Source organism: Echinops telfairi, unplaced genomic scaffold, assembly GCF_000313985.2.
Source record: "Echinops telfairi isolate 266 unplaced genomic scaffold, ASM31398v2 ScPeMD7_5;HRSCAF=22, whole genome shotgun sequence".
Taxonomy (NCBI): domain Eukaryota; kingdom Metazoa; phylum Chordata; class Mammalia; order Afrosoricida; family Tenrecidae; genus Echinops; species Echinops telfairi.
Window position 1 is genome coordinate 11,500,612 of NW_022103901.1, and position 18,057 is coordinate 11,518,668.

General features: G+C 50.4%; 1 protein-coding gene across 1 annotated transcript; it reads right to left on the bottom strand.

The window, feature by feature from the left end:
• Nucleotides 1-15,396: 15,396 nt before the first annotated feature.
• On the bottom strand, nt 15,397-15,822 carry LOC101654188 (40S ribosomal protein S12-like). Its single transcript, XM_045286127.1, has one exon. The coding sequence runs from the start codon at nt 15,820-15,822 to the stop codon at nt 15,424-15,426; it is 399 nt and encodes a 132-aa protein (XP_045142062.1). The 3' UTR covers nt 15,397-15,423.
• Between the last annotated feature and the right edge of the window lie 2,235 nt (nt 15,823-18,057).

The window sequence follows — 18,057 nt, forward strand, 5'->3', positions numbered from 1 at the left end:
TGCCCAGCCCTGTGCCAGGCCTCCCAACCTATCTCCAGACCAAGCAGTTGGATTGGCAGCTTCCTCCCCGAATTGGCTACCCATTAGACTCATCTAGGGACGCTGATAAGATGCTGATGCCCAGGTCCCGCGTCCAGGAAGAGGTGAGTCCTTCGGTTGAAGAGGAACAGGACACCTGCATTTTAGGAAGGTCTCCCGGGGGTTCCAGCATGCGCGGCCGAGAACCAGGGTTGAGCACCACAGGTCCAGAAAACGTTTCCGAGCTGGCTGGGCGGGAAGTTCCATCCTTTGAGATTTCACCCTGCTTCACCTGGGTCCAATGGCTCCTAACCCAGTGACCGGCCCGGGCTCAGAGATGTCAGGCACCAAAATGCCACCCCAGGTGGACTGCGTGAGCTACAGGCACTTAGACTTAGGGCATTCATGACAGCCTCCAAACAGGCGTCGCCCCAGGTGCGTAAGACTGTTGGGTGGCACCGCCATTGCAGCGAGGAGCGGTACCGGTCACATAGCTTAGGACACCCATGATGGACAACCAACTGGAACCACTTTAGGTGATGGAAGGATTTGGGTATAGCTTCTGTAGTTGGGGGTGCAAGGTGTAGGGGAACCCAAGCAGCGTTTGGCACTAAGGCTCACTAGCAACCCCACGCCCTGCATCTCTTCATGGCTGAAATTCCCTGGGGAAGAACTGGGCATGCCCTGCAAGCCCCTCCCCTCTCCCTATCACCTGAGGCCAGGGGCCCTGGGTCTGGTAACACGGACACAACTGAACCCCGCTGAGAACAGAGACGGAGGAAGGTCCATTTCAGACGGCGCTGTAAACCCAGATCTCCAAAATACCTCTCTTCCCGAAGACTGACCATTCATATTTTCAGATGAATAACACCAGCGGCGGCCAAGCCTTGAGAAGGCGTTGCTGCTGCCTAATGGATGTGTTAGTTAGAGACCCGTAAGAAGCAGCTTTGACCCTGAAGGGGTAACTGCAGGAACTTAACAAGGAGACGGTTTAAAAGGTAAGATACGAGACAGTCAGCAAGGGATGGCGAAACGTCCAAAGACAAACTCTTCCCACTTCCTCCCCCCAGGACAGAACAGGGGCCGGAAGGCAGTTGGTGCCTGAACCCAGCAAGAGCTGGAGGCCAAGAGAGGACCGACTTCCCCAGAGGAACTGTGGCCTCCGTTCCAGACAATCACAGCCAAATCTGTCAGGGTAGGAACTGGATAAAAAAGAACACCACCACCAGCAGCACCACCCCGGCTCTCTCTTGCCTTCTAGCCTCTGGGTGGCCTCTCATGGAGTAAAGGTAACTACAAACCAGAGAGAGCCCAATCCTGCACCTCATCAAGGGCGGACTCCTGGCACAGAGCAGATGGAGAAGGCTACTGGGGGGGACAAACGTGGGACATCCTACACACAAGGCAGCCCCCCAAGGGGCATGGACTCTCTCAGCTTCAGGCTGCGATGATCAGTCGCATGAAAGTCAACACTGCCCACTCCGTGCGTGTTCCCACGCATTCCATCACCCAGTCCCAGTACTTGCGCCTCCCAAGCCCAGTCCCAGGGCTGTTCCACTCCTTTGTCACACCGCGCATCCTTGGTTTAAGCTTTCATGATCACTCCCTTGGACTTGGCAATCATCTCTCAACTGGCTTCTCTATATCCAATGACCTAGCCCCAAGACTCTGCGGATCTGACCATAGCCCTTCCCACTTGCCAGGACTCCCACCGCCTTCAGGAAACCAGGTAGGCTTCCCAGCACATTCACCAGCTATAGACCTGCTCCTTGAGGGTCGAAGGCAGATCTTCAGCATTGCTAACAGTCCGGGTAAGGACTCCCCTAAGCAACGGGAGCCCAAGGGAGTTGGGACAGCGGGGGTTTTGTTGTTATGCACTTTTCCTTGTTCAATAACTTCAGCATTTCCCCTGAGTTGCAAAAATAGTACGACAAATCACCATATACCCTGAACCCAGAGTCTCTGAATGTTCACATCTTACCCAGTACAATGATCAGAACCCAGAAAGCCAGCCATCTAATCTACAAACTTAATTCTTATTTCCCATAATATCCCATGAATAGCCTTTTCCTGGTCCAGCATCTATATCCAGGATCAGCTGGTTTTCCATCCTCGTGAGCCCTTCGCCTTTTTAGATGCATACCTAACTTTTGATTGTGAATTGGGGGAAAGTTCCCAAAGCAAATCCGTTTTCCATCCAACACTCCATACGCATTGTGCGTCAGGCCATAGGTTGCAAGCCCCACCCATGTGACCTCACCCATTCCTCTTCCTCCCTCCATTCCCATGTCCATTCCTCCTCCTTTCCTAACCTTTTCTGTCTTCTCAACGTGGTCCGGGGGCACATGCTGCCCTTCTGGTCTCGAATAATTGATTCTTCCAACCAGTGAGCCGTTACCTCCCTGGTATAATTGTTCCCCTTCAAGACGGGTCTATTGTTTGGATGAAAATTGAGTCACAAGGATGAGTTCAGCTCCAGGTCTGAAGAGGGACTAATGGCCAGAGTGTCAGAGCTTCCGCCAACCTCTCTCCAACCCGAAAGCTTGGTCTTTTTTATGATGTTGAGTTTCATTTCCAGATCTTTCTCCCACTCTCTCCAGGATCTTCCCTTTTCAGGGCCGTCGTGGGAGCCAACACCATCGAGTTCTTCTGGTCTCAGGGTCTTGAAAGCTGTGAACGTGATCGTGGCCCACTCATTCATGCTACTACTTGTTTCCATGCATCTTCAGTTTCCCTTATATATCTTTGCTCTGGACACAGAGAGTCCAAGAGTTGCACCTTACCAGCTAGAGAAATCAGAAGGCCTTGAAGACCATCATTCAAAAACCAAAGACAAAGGTCAAATTCCTTGAGTGATGTTCACTGTCCACTCCAGCGCAGCCCCCAAGTAGAAACAACCCCATGGCCATCAGCTAATGTCTGTATTTAAAACCATGGGAGGTGGCCATAGAATGGAATGTTCATGGCAAGAGGAAGGAATGAAGACACGCTGTAACATTGAATGGACTTAGGAGATGCCATGCTCAGTGGAGGGAGTCCGTTTGTGTGATAATACTGGAAATATCCAGTGGAAACAAGTCCATTGAGACAGAGTGCAGAAGGGTGGTTTCCAGGGGCTGGGGCAGGGGAGGACCAATGGGGAGTGACTGCAAATGGATCTCTCACTACCATTGAGTCAAAGCCACTCCTAGCAAACCCCCTGTGGGTTTCCAAGACTCCAACTGTTGCCAGGAGTAGAAAGCCCAGTCTTTCTCCAAGGAGCTGCTGCTGGCTTTGAACTGCTGACCATGCAGTTTGCAGCCCGACGCATAACCACCACACCACCGGGCTCCTTTCGTCAATGGATATGAGATGATGGACATGTCCTAAGATGGGCTATAGACGTGATTGCACCACTTGGTGAGTGTGCTAAAGCCAAGAAGGGCTAACTTGAAATGGGGGAATGGCTTGAGATGTGGATTCGACCCCAAACCAAACTCACTGCCATCCCAAATCATAGCGACCCTCTAGGACAGGGTAGAGCTGCCCCCTGTGAGTTTCCGAGACTGTAATGCTTGATGGGAGTCGAAAGCCCCGTCTGTCTGTCCTTCTGGTTGGCAGCCCAACATGTAACCACAGTGCCACCAGGGCTCCTCTGATCTCAGTACAGCTGTACTGAAAACAACCATCATTGTTCTGGAGCCCCTGAAAGCTCAAGGCCACTGCCGCCTCCTCCTCCTCCAGGCCTGCTGAAGTCCTGCTAGAAAGGTGCTGGAAGCCCAGCAGGCCATGCAGGAAAGCAGGGCTCTCTTGGGTAGGACAAACAATGGCAACTTGACAAGCGCTCCCAGTGACGAAGGCGGGGAAGATGCCCTGCTACTCCCTGATCAGCTATCTCTTTACTCCCCCAGAGAACTATCCTCAGCCAGACTGTGGTTTTGTGACTTGAAGTCCAAGGCCATGAATCAACCTAATCTACTGATCAAGAGCAAAGACTGTGGTTGCCATGCATGCGGAAAGAACGACTCACACATTTCGGCGCCTGCATGTCAGAGGGCTGGGCCACACCCTGGGTGCCCCCGAGGGTGGGGGCTGTGCCCATGGATGCCTCTAGACTAATCATGTGCCACCCTGGACCAAACCTTTCCCACCACTGCTGGTTCTGTCACTCAGAGCCCAAGAGCCTCTAAGCCAGGGTTCTCAACCTGTGGGTCGCGACCCCTTTGAGAGTCAAACAACCCTTCCACAGGGATTGCCCAATTCCTAACAGTAGCAAAATGACAGGGATGATGTAGCAACGAAAATCATTTTAGAGTTGGGGGGTCACCACAACATGAACTGTATGAAAGGATCGCGGCATTAGGAAGGTTGAGAACCACTGCTCCAAGCCCACTTGCCCACTCAGTTTTATGGTTCCCAGTGGGTTGGCCAGGGCCATGCTGGGGCCTCTGGCTTTTCTTTTCTTGCTCATGTTGGTAAGCTTACACAGAGGCCCTCTGTTCCAGTTAAAGTCCTTGAGTGTCCACCTTCTTGTCTGGCATAAAGACAGAGCTCTTGAACCAGGCTGGGGTGTTCCCCAGAAGCCCTGCCCCCAAAGCTGGCCTCATGAGCCCTTCGTCAACACTGTCCACTCTCATTTCCAACCATACTCTGACAAGCCGGGCCTTATTCCAGCTCCTCAGGGTTCCCCATCCCTTCTCATCTTCAAGCCCCTGGATAAGCTCTGCCCCTAGGTTTCCTTGCCCCTAGTTACTACTCCAGGAGTCAGTTTCTACTCCAGGAGTCAGTAAGTACTCCAGGAGTCAGTGAATACTCCCAAAGTCAGTAAATACTCCAAGAGTCCCTGGCCAGCTTGTTGTCTGTCAGGTGCTGTTGTTAAGTTGGTTCCAATGCATAGCAACAGACGGTGTTAGTCCTGGTTGACTAGAGAAACAACCAGAGACACTCATATATATGTAAGAGAGAGCTTTCTATAAAAAAGTAATTACACATCAATGAAACATCCTTGCACAGTCCAGATCAAGTCCATTAGTTTGATAGTAGCCCATAAGTCCAATATTAGCTCACAAATTCCTCTTCAGATGCAGCACATGCAATGATGCTGAATGTAGGAAGATCACAGGGCTGTGGGTGGAAAGTCCTGTGAGTCCAATGGCGTGGAAGCATCTCCAGGGCTCTGACTGCCATCAGCATGGCTCCATGTGGCTTGTCAACAGGAATGCGAAGCAGAGAGAAAGAGAGAGAGAGAGAGAGAGAGAGAGAGAGAGAGGCCCAGCCTCCAGTGAGCTATTGATCTCCTTGGAGTCTCCAAATGAGGTCATCAAGCTGTGACCGGATGGACAAGGTAAACCCCACCCCTTCATTCTTAATGCCCTCAAGGTGACAGGAGATTAGGTACCTACCATGGAAGGAAACACTGCCCAGTCCTGCGCCATCCTCACGATCGTTCTCGTTTGAGCCGGTCTTGCAGCCATTGTGGCAATCCATCTCACAAGGGTCCTTCTCGTTGTTGTTTCCCTCCACTTCACGAAGCACGAAGTCCTCTTCCAGGGGCCAGTCTCTCCTGAGAACATGTCTAAAGGAGGTCAGGTGGAGTCTTGGCACCGTCGTTCCTAAGGAGCACCCTGGCTGTACTTCTTCCAAGACAAATGTACTTGTTCTCTTAGCAGTCCAGGGAACTTCCAATATTCTTTTTCTTTTTTTAAAAATAATTTTATTGGGGACTCGTACAAATTTTATCACAATTCATATATCCATCCATTGTGTCAAGCACATTTGTACATTGGTTGCCATCATGATTTTCTTTTGTTTAAATCATTTTATTGGGGGCTCGTACAACTCTCATCATAATCCATACATCCATCCATTGCATCAAACACATTTGTACATTTGTTGCCCTCATCATTCTCAAAACATTTGCTTTCTACTTGAGTCCTTGATATCAGCTCATTTTCCCCTCCCTCCCTGCTTCCCCTTCCTCATGAACCCTTGATAATTTATAAATTATTATTATTTTGTCATGTCTTACACTGTCCGACGTCTCCCTTCACCCACTTTTCTGTTGTCTGCCCCCCAGGGAAGGGGTTACATGTAGATCCTTGTAATCGGTTCCCCCTTTGTACCCCAACCTTCCCCTTCCCTCGAGGCATCACCACTCTCACCACTGGTCCTGAAGGGGTCATCTGTCCTGGACTCCCTTTGTTCTCCTCTAGCACCATAACTCAAATACATCGCTTCTTCTTCAGCCTTCCTTATTCAATGCACAACTTCCCCGTGCGTATGAGGCGATTGAAAATGCCGTCGCTTGGGTTAGGTCAGAGTGGCCTTCATCTTCAAAGGGACACCCTTGCTCTCCAACACTGTAAAGAGGTCTTTGGGCACAGACTTGCCCAAGGGAATGAATGAGCCATCTGATTGACTGACGGATGCATTCACCGGCATCTCCGGTGGATCCATGCAAGATGAGATCCTGGAAAACTTCCAGCTTTTCTCCCTTCATCATGATGTTGCCTTGGGCGGCACAAAGGGCTATACACCCAACTACTCACTGGCGGGTTGGAGGTTCAAGCCATTCAGAGGCATCTCGGAAGAAAGGCCTGGTGATCTCCTTCCAAACCAGTCATGATCTTGAAAAGCCTCCGTACACACACACACACACACACACACACACACACGGTCACATGAGTCAGATCCCAGTCAACAGCAATTGATCGTGTCTTTTGGGATCTCCCCGGAAGCTCTCTCTTACCTCTTTCCCCAGCACGGGGCAGGGTGTCAAAGTCTGTCTCATCATTGAATGGATGTCAGTGCCCCCTGCAGACTGTGCCCTCCCTAGGGGCAGGCCCTGTCTGCTGGCATCCCAGCAGCTGGCACTGAGCCTGAGCACAGCATGCATTCAGAGAGCACCTGTCCATTGAGGATCACTGGCCTGGCTGTCTGGCCTGAACACGCTCCTATTTTCAGCCACTTGAGTGATCCCATCTGTCCCCAACCTCCATCTGAGCTTGGCCAGCCCTTGCCTATAACCCAGCGTGACTGTAAGACAAACCTAACCCCCTGCCTGGGGCTGCAAGGCCTCCCGGGACCTGGCTGGTGCTCTCTCAAGAACATTCCAATGGGAAGCCCTGGGGGTGGGGTGTTATAAGCAGAGGAAGAGTCTCCCGGCCCTTCTGGCAGGCCACTTTGACTCCCTTGTGACCCTGGACCTCTCCAAGTTCATGCCCATCTCCTTTTATGCCGGGCCAGATCAATGAGAAGGAGGCAGGTACCAAGTGTTGATCTGGGTCAGCACCAACCACCGGCTGCACCCAAGCCCCTGAGCCCCCGCCCCGGGGGCACACCCGGTGAGCTGAACCAGGGGGATGACATCTTCCCAGGAGGGGAGGGAGCTTTGATCACTGGCTGGGTTTAGAACAGCCAGCACATATTGAACATAAGAGAAATCTGAAAAACGACTTTGAGTTTATTATTGATACTAAAGTTTCTAACCCCCCCCCAAAAAAACTCTCTACAGACAATGCACTGCCCCCACCCTATCCCACCCTGCCACCTCTTTTGCTGCCTGTCTTTGGGAAGGACTCTCCGGCCCTTGGCTGGCTCTGTGAGAACCTCCTGGGGCAGTCTCCAGCTGAGCAGACGCTGGGCCTCTTCCGTGGACGCCCTGTGTGCTGTCTGGGCTGGGCTCCTGAAACAGCCTCGGCGCTGCCAGACATGACCAACCCCACTGCCATCGACTCAGAGAAACCCCTGGTGGGCTTCCAAGACTGTAACTGTTCAGTAGGGATTGTCCAGGGTTGCGGCTGAGCCCGAGGTCCCTGCTCCCACCAGCTGAGAAGGGCTGAAGGGAGCTGGGAGGCAAGCTGGTGGGGAAGCTATTTCAGAAAGGGCCCAACTTAACAAGCAGCCAGCCAGGAAGCCTGGTGAGCTGCAGGATCTTGACAGAATCACCAGTAAAGGGACTCGGGACCCGCAGGTGAAGAAATCCTGGTCAGGAAGACAGCATCTGGTTCCAGTTTCCACCAGGTTAGGGAGGAGAGGGGGTGGAGGGGTGTGTGTGACCGCTCAAGGCCAGCCCCAGGAGGGCCCCCCCCGGGCATGGATTCATTTGGCCCTGACCGCAGCCTCCCGGTGCCCATTTTATGGATGGTGGGACGCTGCAGAGAAAGGAAGTGTAAGGAAGCCAGGCCTCCTGTGTCTTCGCCCCCAGGGCTGGCCCACTCCAGGCCCTTCCCTGGCCCCCCTTCTTACCACCTCCTTCAGCCCCAGAGCTGCTACTGTGGGAGGAATGCCAGGCCCTCCCCTGCCCCTAGCCGGAACATTCTGTAAGAAGGGAGAGGCCGGGAACTTGGGGCCCAACTCAAAGGACATCAGTAGGTGTTACAAAAAATAATCAAGTGTGAAATAAATTCTTGCCACCTCCCCGGGCATGCCGGGAACCTCCGTTTTGCCAACACATCAGACTGTCCCACAGCTCATAAATCAAAGAGGGCAGCCAGCCAGGGCAAGAAGGACCAACTTGGAGCGGCGCTGTACCCACAGGGGACGCTCAGGGGCCAAGAAGCGAGGGCACGGGCACTGGCTGGCCGGGCTTCCTCCGGAAACCCCGCTTCCTGAGCGTTCAGGGTCGGAGGCCTTGTTCATCCAGGGGAAGCCTCAGACGTGGGGCTGCCCCAGCGACGTTCCTCTCAAAGTCAAAGTCGGGTCAGGCACCCTCAGGGTGGGCTGTCAAAGCTGCGGGGCCAGAAAGACGTCACAAAGCCTCCTATCGGCCCTCAGCTGCCTCGACTCTACTCCTGCTCATCTTAAACCTCCCTAAGCCCAACCCAAAACTCACTGCCATTGAGTCAGTTCCAGTAAGGACAACCTAGAGTTGTCCCTGTGGGTTTCTGAGCATGTAACTTTTTTTTTTTAATCATTTTATTAGGGACTCATACAACTCTTATCACAATCCATACATCCACCCATTGTGTAAAGAACATTTGTACACTCATTACCCTCATCATTCTCAAAACATTTGCTCTCCACTTAAGCCCCTGGAATCAGTTCATTTTCCCCCTCCCTCCCCGCTCCCCCTACCTCATGAACTCTTGATAATTTATAAATTATTATTTTGTCATATGTTGCCCTGTCCGACATCTGCCTTCACCCACTTTTCTGTTGTCTGTCCCCCAGGGAGGAGGTTATATGTTGATCCTTGTAATCAGTTCCCCCTTTCCAACCCACCCTCCCAGTATCACCACTCTCACCACTGGTCCTGAAGGGCTCATCTGCCCCAGATTCCGTGTGTTTCCAGTTCCTATCTGTACCAGTGTACATCCTCTGGTCTAGCCAGACTTGTAAAGTAGAATTCGGATCATGATAGTGGGTGGGGAGGAAGCATTTAGGAACTAGAGGAAAGTTGTATGTTTCATAGTTCCTACACTGCATGCACCCTGACTGGCTCGTCTCCTCCCCACAACCCTTCCGTAAGGGATGTCCAGTTGCCTACAGATGGGCTTTGGGGCCCTACTCTACACTCCCCCTCATTCACAATGATATGATTTTTTGTTCTTTGATGCCTGATACCTGATCCCTTCGACACCGTGATCACACAGGCTGGCGTGCTTCTTCCATGTGGGCTTGGTATTTTATTTTACTGGGGGCTCTTATAGCTCTTATCACAATCCATACATATACCCATTGTGTCAAACACAGCTGTACATATGTTGTCATCTTTTTGAAACATTTGCTTTCTATGTGAGCCCTTGGTATCTGTTCCTCGTTTTTTTCCCCTCCCTCCCCCATGTACCCTTGATAATTTATTTTTAAAATGTTCATGTCTTACACTGAGCGCTGCTGAGACTACGATAACACTTAATGGGAGTAGAAAGCTGCCTCTCTTTTCTGCAGTGTGAACCGCTAACTTTGTGGTTATTAGTCCAGTGCATAACCGGCTCAGCCAGTCACCTGCCGCCCTTCCTAACTAAGCCCAGGAGGCAAGAATTCTCCCCGCTGCCCCCCCCTGCCTGCCCGCCCCCCAGCAGAAGAGACTTACCTGGAAGCTCATCTTTAGTTCACAGCTCCGCTGCCTCAAGTGTACCACTTACAACTTGACTTCCAGCGAGGGCGCAGGAATTCCATGGGCCTCCCCACCCAGGAAGGAGCCCTGGTGGGGTAATGGGTACACACTGGACTGCTAACCAAAAGGTCAGCAGTTGGAAACCAAGAGGAGAAAGACGAGGCTTTCTACTAAAAACTAAAACAAAACAAAACAAAAAATCAGGGCTCCTCACACCATGGGAGAGTGCGTGCTTTGCATGTATAAAGCCCTGGGTTTGGTCCCTGGCACCTCCACTAATTGAGTCCTGGTGACATAGTGTAAACATTGGGCTACTAACTGCAAGGTCAGCAGTTCAAAACCACCAAATGCTCCTCGTTGAGAAAAACGAGGCTTTCTATTCCCATAAAGAGAGTTACAGCCTCCGAAACCCACAGGGGCAGATCTGCCTGGTCCTCTAGGGGCACTGTGAGTCAGCACAAACTTGCTGGCAGTGAGTCTGAGGTTGTTCGTTTGCTGGGCCCACCCTGAGTGCAAGCCCTGGGAGGACAAGGCACGCTAGCTCAGAAGGAAAGCAGGGAGGTGAGGAAGCAGCCTGGCAGGGCCAGGCACTGTGTCCGTATCTCAGTGCTGAGGAAACCCAAATACAACACACGCGTGGCCACGCAGTAGCAGCTCAACTCATCATAACCACTGGGCCATCAGGGCCCCTAGTAAAAGAAAACTCACTGCCATCGAGTCAGTTCTGAGTCCCAGTCACCCTAGGAAAAGCTCACTGCCATTAGGTCCATGCTGACTCCTAACAGCGTAGAACTGCCCCTGTGAGTTTCTGAGACGAGAGCTCGTCATGGGAGTAGAAAGCCGTCGTTCTCCCAAGGAGTAGCTGGGGTGGTTTTGAACTGCTGGCATTGCAGTTAGAAGCCCAACTTGTCTTTCTCCCAGAGACCTCAGACCAGGAAGGTTTCCGAGACTACAACTCTTTATGGGGAGTAGAAAGCCTTGTCTTTCTCTCATGGAATGGATGGTGGTTTCAAACTTCTGACCTGGTGGTTAGTAGTCCAATACATTCATTACCCACGACACCACCAGGGCTCTGGGGTGCCTATGGGTGGCTGTGTGTGTCTGGGTAGACTGGAGAAACAAATTCATAGACACTCATGTGTACAAGAAAGAGCTTTATTAAAAGAGTAATTGTATATTAAGAAAACATGCCCCCCCCCAAAAAAACATCCCAGTCCAGTCCAGATCAAGTCCATAAGTCCAATATTAGTCCATGGGTCCTACACCAATCTATAAATTCCTTTTCAGACTCACACAGCACGTGCAATGATGGCGAATGCAGGAAGATCACAGGACAGTGGGTGGAAAGTCTTGTGGATCCAGTGGCAGTGGAAGCATCTCAGCGCTGCCAGGGGTCTCCACATGGCTCCTCCAGCTCCACGGCTCTAGTGAAGCTCCATGAATCTTATTACCAGTAAGACAAAGCAGAGAGTGCCTATGTGTATCTGGCCTCCGGTCAGCTATTTATCTCCATGGCACCTCCAAATGACATCATCAAGCTGCAACCTGACTGACAGGCTAGCCTCCACCCCTTCACAAGTTGACATGTTGTGTAACTAGCACAGTGGCCTCAAAGAATAGATATTTCTTTTCTTACAGTTCAGTTACACTTCCACTCACTCGATCCCTGCCATCGAACCAATGCTGACTCATAGAGATCCCACAGGACAGAGTAGAACTGTCCCTGTGAGTTTCTGAGACTAAATCTTTGTGGAAGTAAAAAGCCTCATCTTTCTCTGGCAGATTGGCTGGAAGTCCAATGTGTAACCCACGAACCACTCAGGAGTCCTTTCAGGAAGCTAGAGGTCCGAATTCAAGGTGGGGTTGGTTCTAGGGGAAGGTCCTTCTTGGACTATTTCTGTGTTTCCCAAAGTGGGTGGTATCGCCCCCTGGGGTGTTGGAACGATCCATGGGGGTGGAGAGCTGCAAAAACAAATGCCTACACTTTATCCTAGGAATACTGGTGGCTTATTGGGCAGATCATCGGGCTGATCATCAAAAGACCAGCAGTTCAAACCCACAGGCCACTCCATATGAGAAAGATGAGGCTTTCTGGTCCAATAAAGATGTATCGTCTCAGAATCCCACAAGGGCAGCGCCACTCTGTCCTATAGGGTCACTATGAGTTGGAATCGACTAGATCGTAGTGAACTTTTGAGTGAGTTACATGTTATCTGGGATTATGGGCTATAATACAAACATTTTTCATTGGCAAGGGAGGACTGAGTAATTTTTTTTTTCTGAAAAGGAGATGGTCAGCCAAATAAATTTGGGACCCTATGGTCTATTTCAGGAGGCCTGGTAGTGCAGTGGTTAGGAGTTGGACTGTGATCACAGGGTCGGCAGTTCAAAACCACCAGCCTCTCCGAGGAAGAAAGACTGGGCTTTTCTACTCCCGTAAACAGTAACAGTCTCAGAAACCCACAGGGCGGTTGCTTTGAGTTGGCATGGACTCGACGGCAGTGGGTTTAGGGTCTATTTCAGTCTAGAAATGGGCACTCCTTGGTGTTCCTGGGCTTGGAGATTCCATCTGCTTCCCGCGGTGACAGAGAACATCTGTCTTCCCTGTCCATCTCCAACCCATGCTGCTTTCTTAGCACTCCACCGTGACGCGGGTCAGAGCTGCTCTACGCCGACACACCTCAACTGATGCATCGATTACATGGCACTGATTACACTGGGGCTCTGGGGGCATCATGGAGACACCTGGGGCTGCAGTGTGAAACCCCAAACCGGTCCTCCAGAGACAGATGGGGCTTTCTATTTCCCTAAAGAGTTTCCGTCTCAGAAACCCACAGGGGTCGTCCTCCCCTGTCTGATGGGAGTGAGAAGGGCCTCGATGGCTGCAAGTTTGCGATGACATTCTAGAGAGTGGTCACAGCTGCAAGTTGTCACCCATTGCCCTCAAGTTGGTTCCAACTCACCATAACCCTGGAGGACAGAGGACAACGAACTGCCCCATAGCCTTTCCTGAGACGAACTCTTCACGGGAGCACACAGCCTCCGTCTCCCCATCAGCAGCTCGTGGGTTTGACCCACCAGTCCAGCAGTTCTCAACCCAACACCCGCTGTGCCACCAGGACTCCAAATCCACAGGTGAAGGAATTAGAGCTCCAGCTCACAGTTGGGGTGGGTGAGGTACGGGTGGGGGGTGGGGGGGAGGGCCTATTTCAACCCACCACTGATATAAAGGGGCTATAAAAAGTTCATGGGGAAAAATCCATTATCTTGCATTCTATGTTCTATGTTTTTGAAGCCCTCTCCTGTTTACTGAGCACCTTCTATAAGCCCAGTCCTATAAGAGACACTGAAGCTACAGCAGGGGCAAAGTCAAGTTCCTGGTCTCTGATACTTACATTCTAGTATAACTTTCAAGGCAGACAGCACTTAGAACTCTTTGGATGCAAGCAACAGAACCTCAATTGGAATAAGGCCATGTAAAAAATGGGGCATTTGTTGGCTCCAGTAGCTCCAATGCAGGCCAAGTACAGAAGGCCCAAAGGCAGTAAGGAGCCTGTGTAGTTACATCATCTGGTGTCAATTCAGGACCTGAGAGCATTCAGAGTGAAGGGGTGGAGTCTAGTCTATCAATCGAGCCATAGCCAATGAGGCCTCTGTGTGGACATGGCCTTCTCCTGAGAATTCTAGGAACTCTTGTATTTTCCTCCTTGGAGGCGGGAGACATCTCTCTCTCTCTGCTCACTCCCTGGGAGACATTGCAGCTGACAAGACACATGGAACTTTGCTAGTTCCCTGAGCTGGAGAAGCCCCATGGACCTGCCCTGATGCAACCAGACCTCTGGAGCTGGAGAAGCCACGTAGAGAGCCCTGCCAGTGCTGAGATGCTTGCAATGCCGCTGGATCCAGAAGACTTCCAACCCACTGGCCTGTGATCTTCCAGCATTCGGTGTCATTGCATGTGTTTCATGAGTCTGAAGAGGACTTTAAAGATTGGTATCAGATATACGGGCTAATATCAGACTTATGGACTTGATCTAGACTAGGCTGAGATGTTTTCTCAATATTCAATTGCTCTTGTATATAAACCTCTTTCCCATACACATATGATTGTCTCTGGATTTGTTTTTCTCATCTACCCAGACTAACACAGAGCCGCTGCAAGGATTGAAGCAGACCTGGTTTTAGCAAACGTGTCCTGGTGTTCTAGTAGCAATGGTAATGGTTGTCCAAGAACCCACTGCCATTCAGTTCGGGTTCATAGTGACCTTATGGAGAGAGTAAGACTGCCCCTTTGGGTTTCACAGAATTTACATTTTGTTGGGAACCAGGGTCTGTACGTCTCAGAACTCAGCCTCCTGGCTCCACCTCCCTCAGAAGCCCCCTCTCCATGGAGGAGGATAATGAGACAGTTCAGACTCACTTCCTCGGAAGCTTTCAGACTTGCATGGAAAAGAGGTCTTGCTCTCCTGTCAACAGATTGTAAAGTCCCAGGGAAGGATGGTGATAGGCCCAGCCAATGTCATGTGACTATTCCTTGGACCAATCACTGTAGCCAATAAAATTGGGTCTGTTTCTAAAAGCGCAGGGAAAGAGTACAAGGAAGACTGGGTAACGGAGTCCACTATTCTTTCTTTCGCTTCTTACAACAACTCGAGAAAGGGGAGCAAGAAGAAAGGGGGAGTCCGGGGATCCCCATGTTTTGACTGAGAAACAGAAGCTTTCAGGGATTTTTCCCACTGCAAAGTGGAGCCTCTGCCAGCTCAAACTCAGCCACCTGCCAGCCAGGCTAGGGGTCAGACCCCACCCCACCACCTCCACCACCACCAATCACAGCTGAGGGCCTTCCTCTTCTTCGCTGCCCCATTCACTTTAGTAAGCATGGTGTCTTTCTCCAGGGATTGGTCTCTCCTGCTAACATATCCAAAGGGACACGAGGCCACCCTGTCCTTGCCTCGAAGGAGCACTTGAAGGAGCCACACTTCTCTGGGACACATCTGTTTGTTCTCTTGGCAGTCCGTGGCACGTTCACTGGCCTTCACCAACACCATCGTTCAAATGCAACGATTTTTCTTTGGTCTTCCTTATTCAACACCCAACTTTCCCATGCTTTTCAGGTGATTGAAAATACACTGGCTTGGGTCAGGCTCACCGTAGCCCTCAAAGGAATGTCCTTGATTTCCAACACCGTACAGAGGTCTGGGCAGCAGATTTGCCCAGTGCAATGCATCATTTGATCTCTCGACTGCTGTTCTTCCATGAGCATTGATCCTTGACAACGTCAACCGTTTTTTCACTTATCATAATGCCTATTGGTCCAGTTGTGAGGATTTGGGTCTTTTTTTTTTAACAATTAGCAAAGTTTTATTTGCTCATTTTTTGCATTGAAAGTATTCTTCAATAACATCCTTGGCTTGAGATTCTTTGCCAGAGTCCTTAACAGCCACACAACTGCAACCAACCACTTTCCAGGGTTTTCCTTCTCGGTCAGTTTTGCAGAGGCCCGCCCGCTCTCCTGGTTTCTTGTGGTCCTCCACCTCAATGAGGTTGATTTGGTGTGCAGCACACAGGGCCTCCATGAACTTGACATCCACAGGCGCATCACAGTTGGATGCAAGCCCACAAAGATGAGCTTGGCGCTTGTCTAAGGCTTTGGAAGCATCCCGAATTCCACGTGCTGGGCCCTCGTGGATGAGGGCAGTCTTCAGCACCTCTCGTAAAACAGTGTTAACGTCCATGACACCTCCAGCAGCAATGGCTTCCTCGGCCATGGCGGTAGGTTACGGCTGGGACCGAATCTTGAACACACACCGAAGCCTCCGCCTCCCGCACAGCTCGGCGGGGACAGGGAAAGCGATTTGGGTCTTCTTTACATTGAGTTGTAAGCCCTACTGAAGGATGCAACCCTTGGTCTTCACGAGCAAGCGCTTCAAGCCCTCCTCACTTCAAGTCAGCAAGCAAGGTGGTGTCATCTGCCTATCACAGGTTGTTAATGAGCCTTCTTCCAACCCTAATACCCCAGTCTTCTTCTATGATCCAGCTTCTCAGCACACAGATTGAATGAGTATGGTGAGATGATCCAACCCTGTGTCACACCTTTCCTGATTTAAGCCATGCAGTATGCTCTGTTCTGTTCCCACAGCTACCTTTTGATTCATGGGCATGTTCTGCCCGCGCTTAATTAAGTGTTCTGGAATTCCCATTCTTCCCAAGGTTACCCATAGTTTGTTGTGATCCACACAGCAGAATGCCTTTGCGTGGTTATGGAAACAAATATCTTTCTGGTATGCTCTGCTTTCAGTCAGGATCCATCTGATGTCAGCAATGATATCTCTTACACCATGTCCTCTTATGAATCTGGCCTGAACCTCTGGCAACTCCCTGTCAATGTACTGCCACAGCTGTTGTTGGATGATCTTCGGCAAAATCTTACTTGCGAGGGTTCCTAATGATGATATTGTCCTATCATGTTCACCCTCTGTTGGGTCATCTTTCTGTGTAATGGGTGCAAATATGGATCTCTTCCTGTCCGTTGGGCAAGTGGCCGTACATTTCTTTGATCAGTTAAACATTCTTGAAACACATCGAAGAGGGGGAACTAGCTTTCCCACCGCAATCGCTGAACCCCTTCATTGCTTAGTCATAATTGCCCCACTCATCAGGGCAGAGGCTTTCACATGCCGCCCCGTTATTCGCTCTTTCCCCTTTACAATGGTCCCAATCATTGACCCCTTGTAGCCTACTGCTTTCCCAGGAGTCAACGGCATCTCACCCTCTCTACTCGCTTTATTATTTCGACTCTGTTTTCCATTGCGGTCACTGTCCTTTGCTTTGGTGAGTCTCCAGCGCTTGCATCAGAGCCATGCGTAGGAGGCACAGTTACCCAGGTAAAGAAGAGGGGAAATTAAAGCCAACTGCAAAGCCACACTCAACAAAGGCAGCTGCAACAGGGTCCGACTTCAATGGCAGGCCGTGTTCTTCCTTAAAGACAAACTGCTGTGACAGTACCAGGTTTCCGTGAGCACCACAAAGCACTGCGTGCACCTACGATCAAGCACTGTTGTCTTCAACTCACGTTTGTTAACCCGAGAGACTTGACGGCAATCCCTTCTTCTACACAAGTTGTCCCTCTGTCGGCCCTTCTCAACCCAGGGACTTCATATAAGTCTCCCACGACTCTCGGAGGTGAGTATTGTTGCTATTGTTCCCACGTTCAAGGTGTTCGCTCACTGCCATCGAGGCATGGCTGAGTCGTAGTGGGGTCCTGAGACTGGAACACCTTACGGGAGTAGAAAGCCCAGTCTTTCTCCCGCCGAGCTGCTGGTGGCTTCACACTGCTGACTATTCGGATCACAGCTCAAGGCATGATCACTGCAAATGCTGTGTCCAAGAGCACCCGTCTAGTTAGGGATAGGCCCGGGACTCAGCCAGCCAAGCCAGGCTCACCTACAACCTGAGTTCTGGGCCTCTCAAGAACCTTTAGCTTGGTTATTCCCAGCCCAGTTATTTCTCCATGCCACTGGGCTACTTTCCCTCATGGGCTGACCTCAAGGGAGGCAACCAGACTTCCCCCCGTACCTGCTAGATGCTTTCAATGCAAAACGGACACACTGATGAAATGCATCATCAGAAATTCATGCTCAGTGTAACTTTATATATATGTATATGTATGTATATATGTATATGTGTGTAGAATATGTATATGGAACTATATATACATACATATGTGTGTATGTGTGTGTAGAATATGTATATGGAACTATATATATATACATACACATGTGTGTGTAGAATATGTATATGCAACTATACATACATACACATATATGTATGTGTATACGTATGTATGGAATATGTATGTGCAACTATATATACATCTTTATGTGTGTCTAGACTATGTATATGCAACTATATATACATACATGTGTATGTGTGTGTACATATGTGTGTATAGAATATGTATATGCAACTAAATATACATACATACATGTGTATGTATGTGTATG

Coding starts and splice junctions, on each gene's coding strand:
- LOC101654188 (XM_045286127.1), bottom strand. CDS start 15,822: ATGGCCGAGGAAGCCATTGCTGCTGGAGGTGTCATGGACGTTAACACT.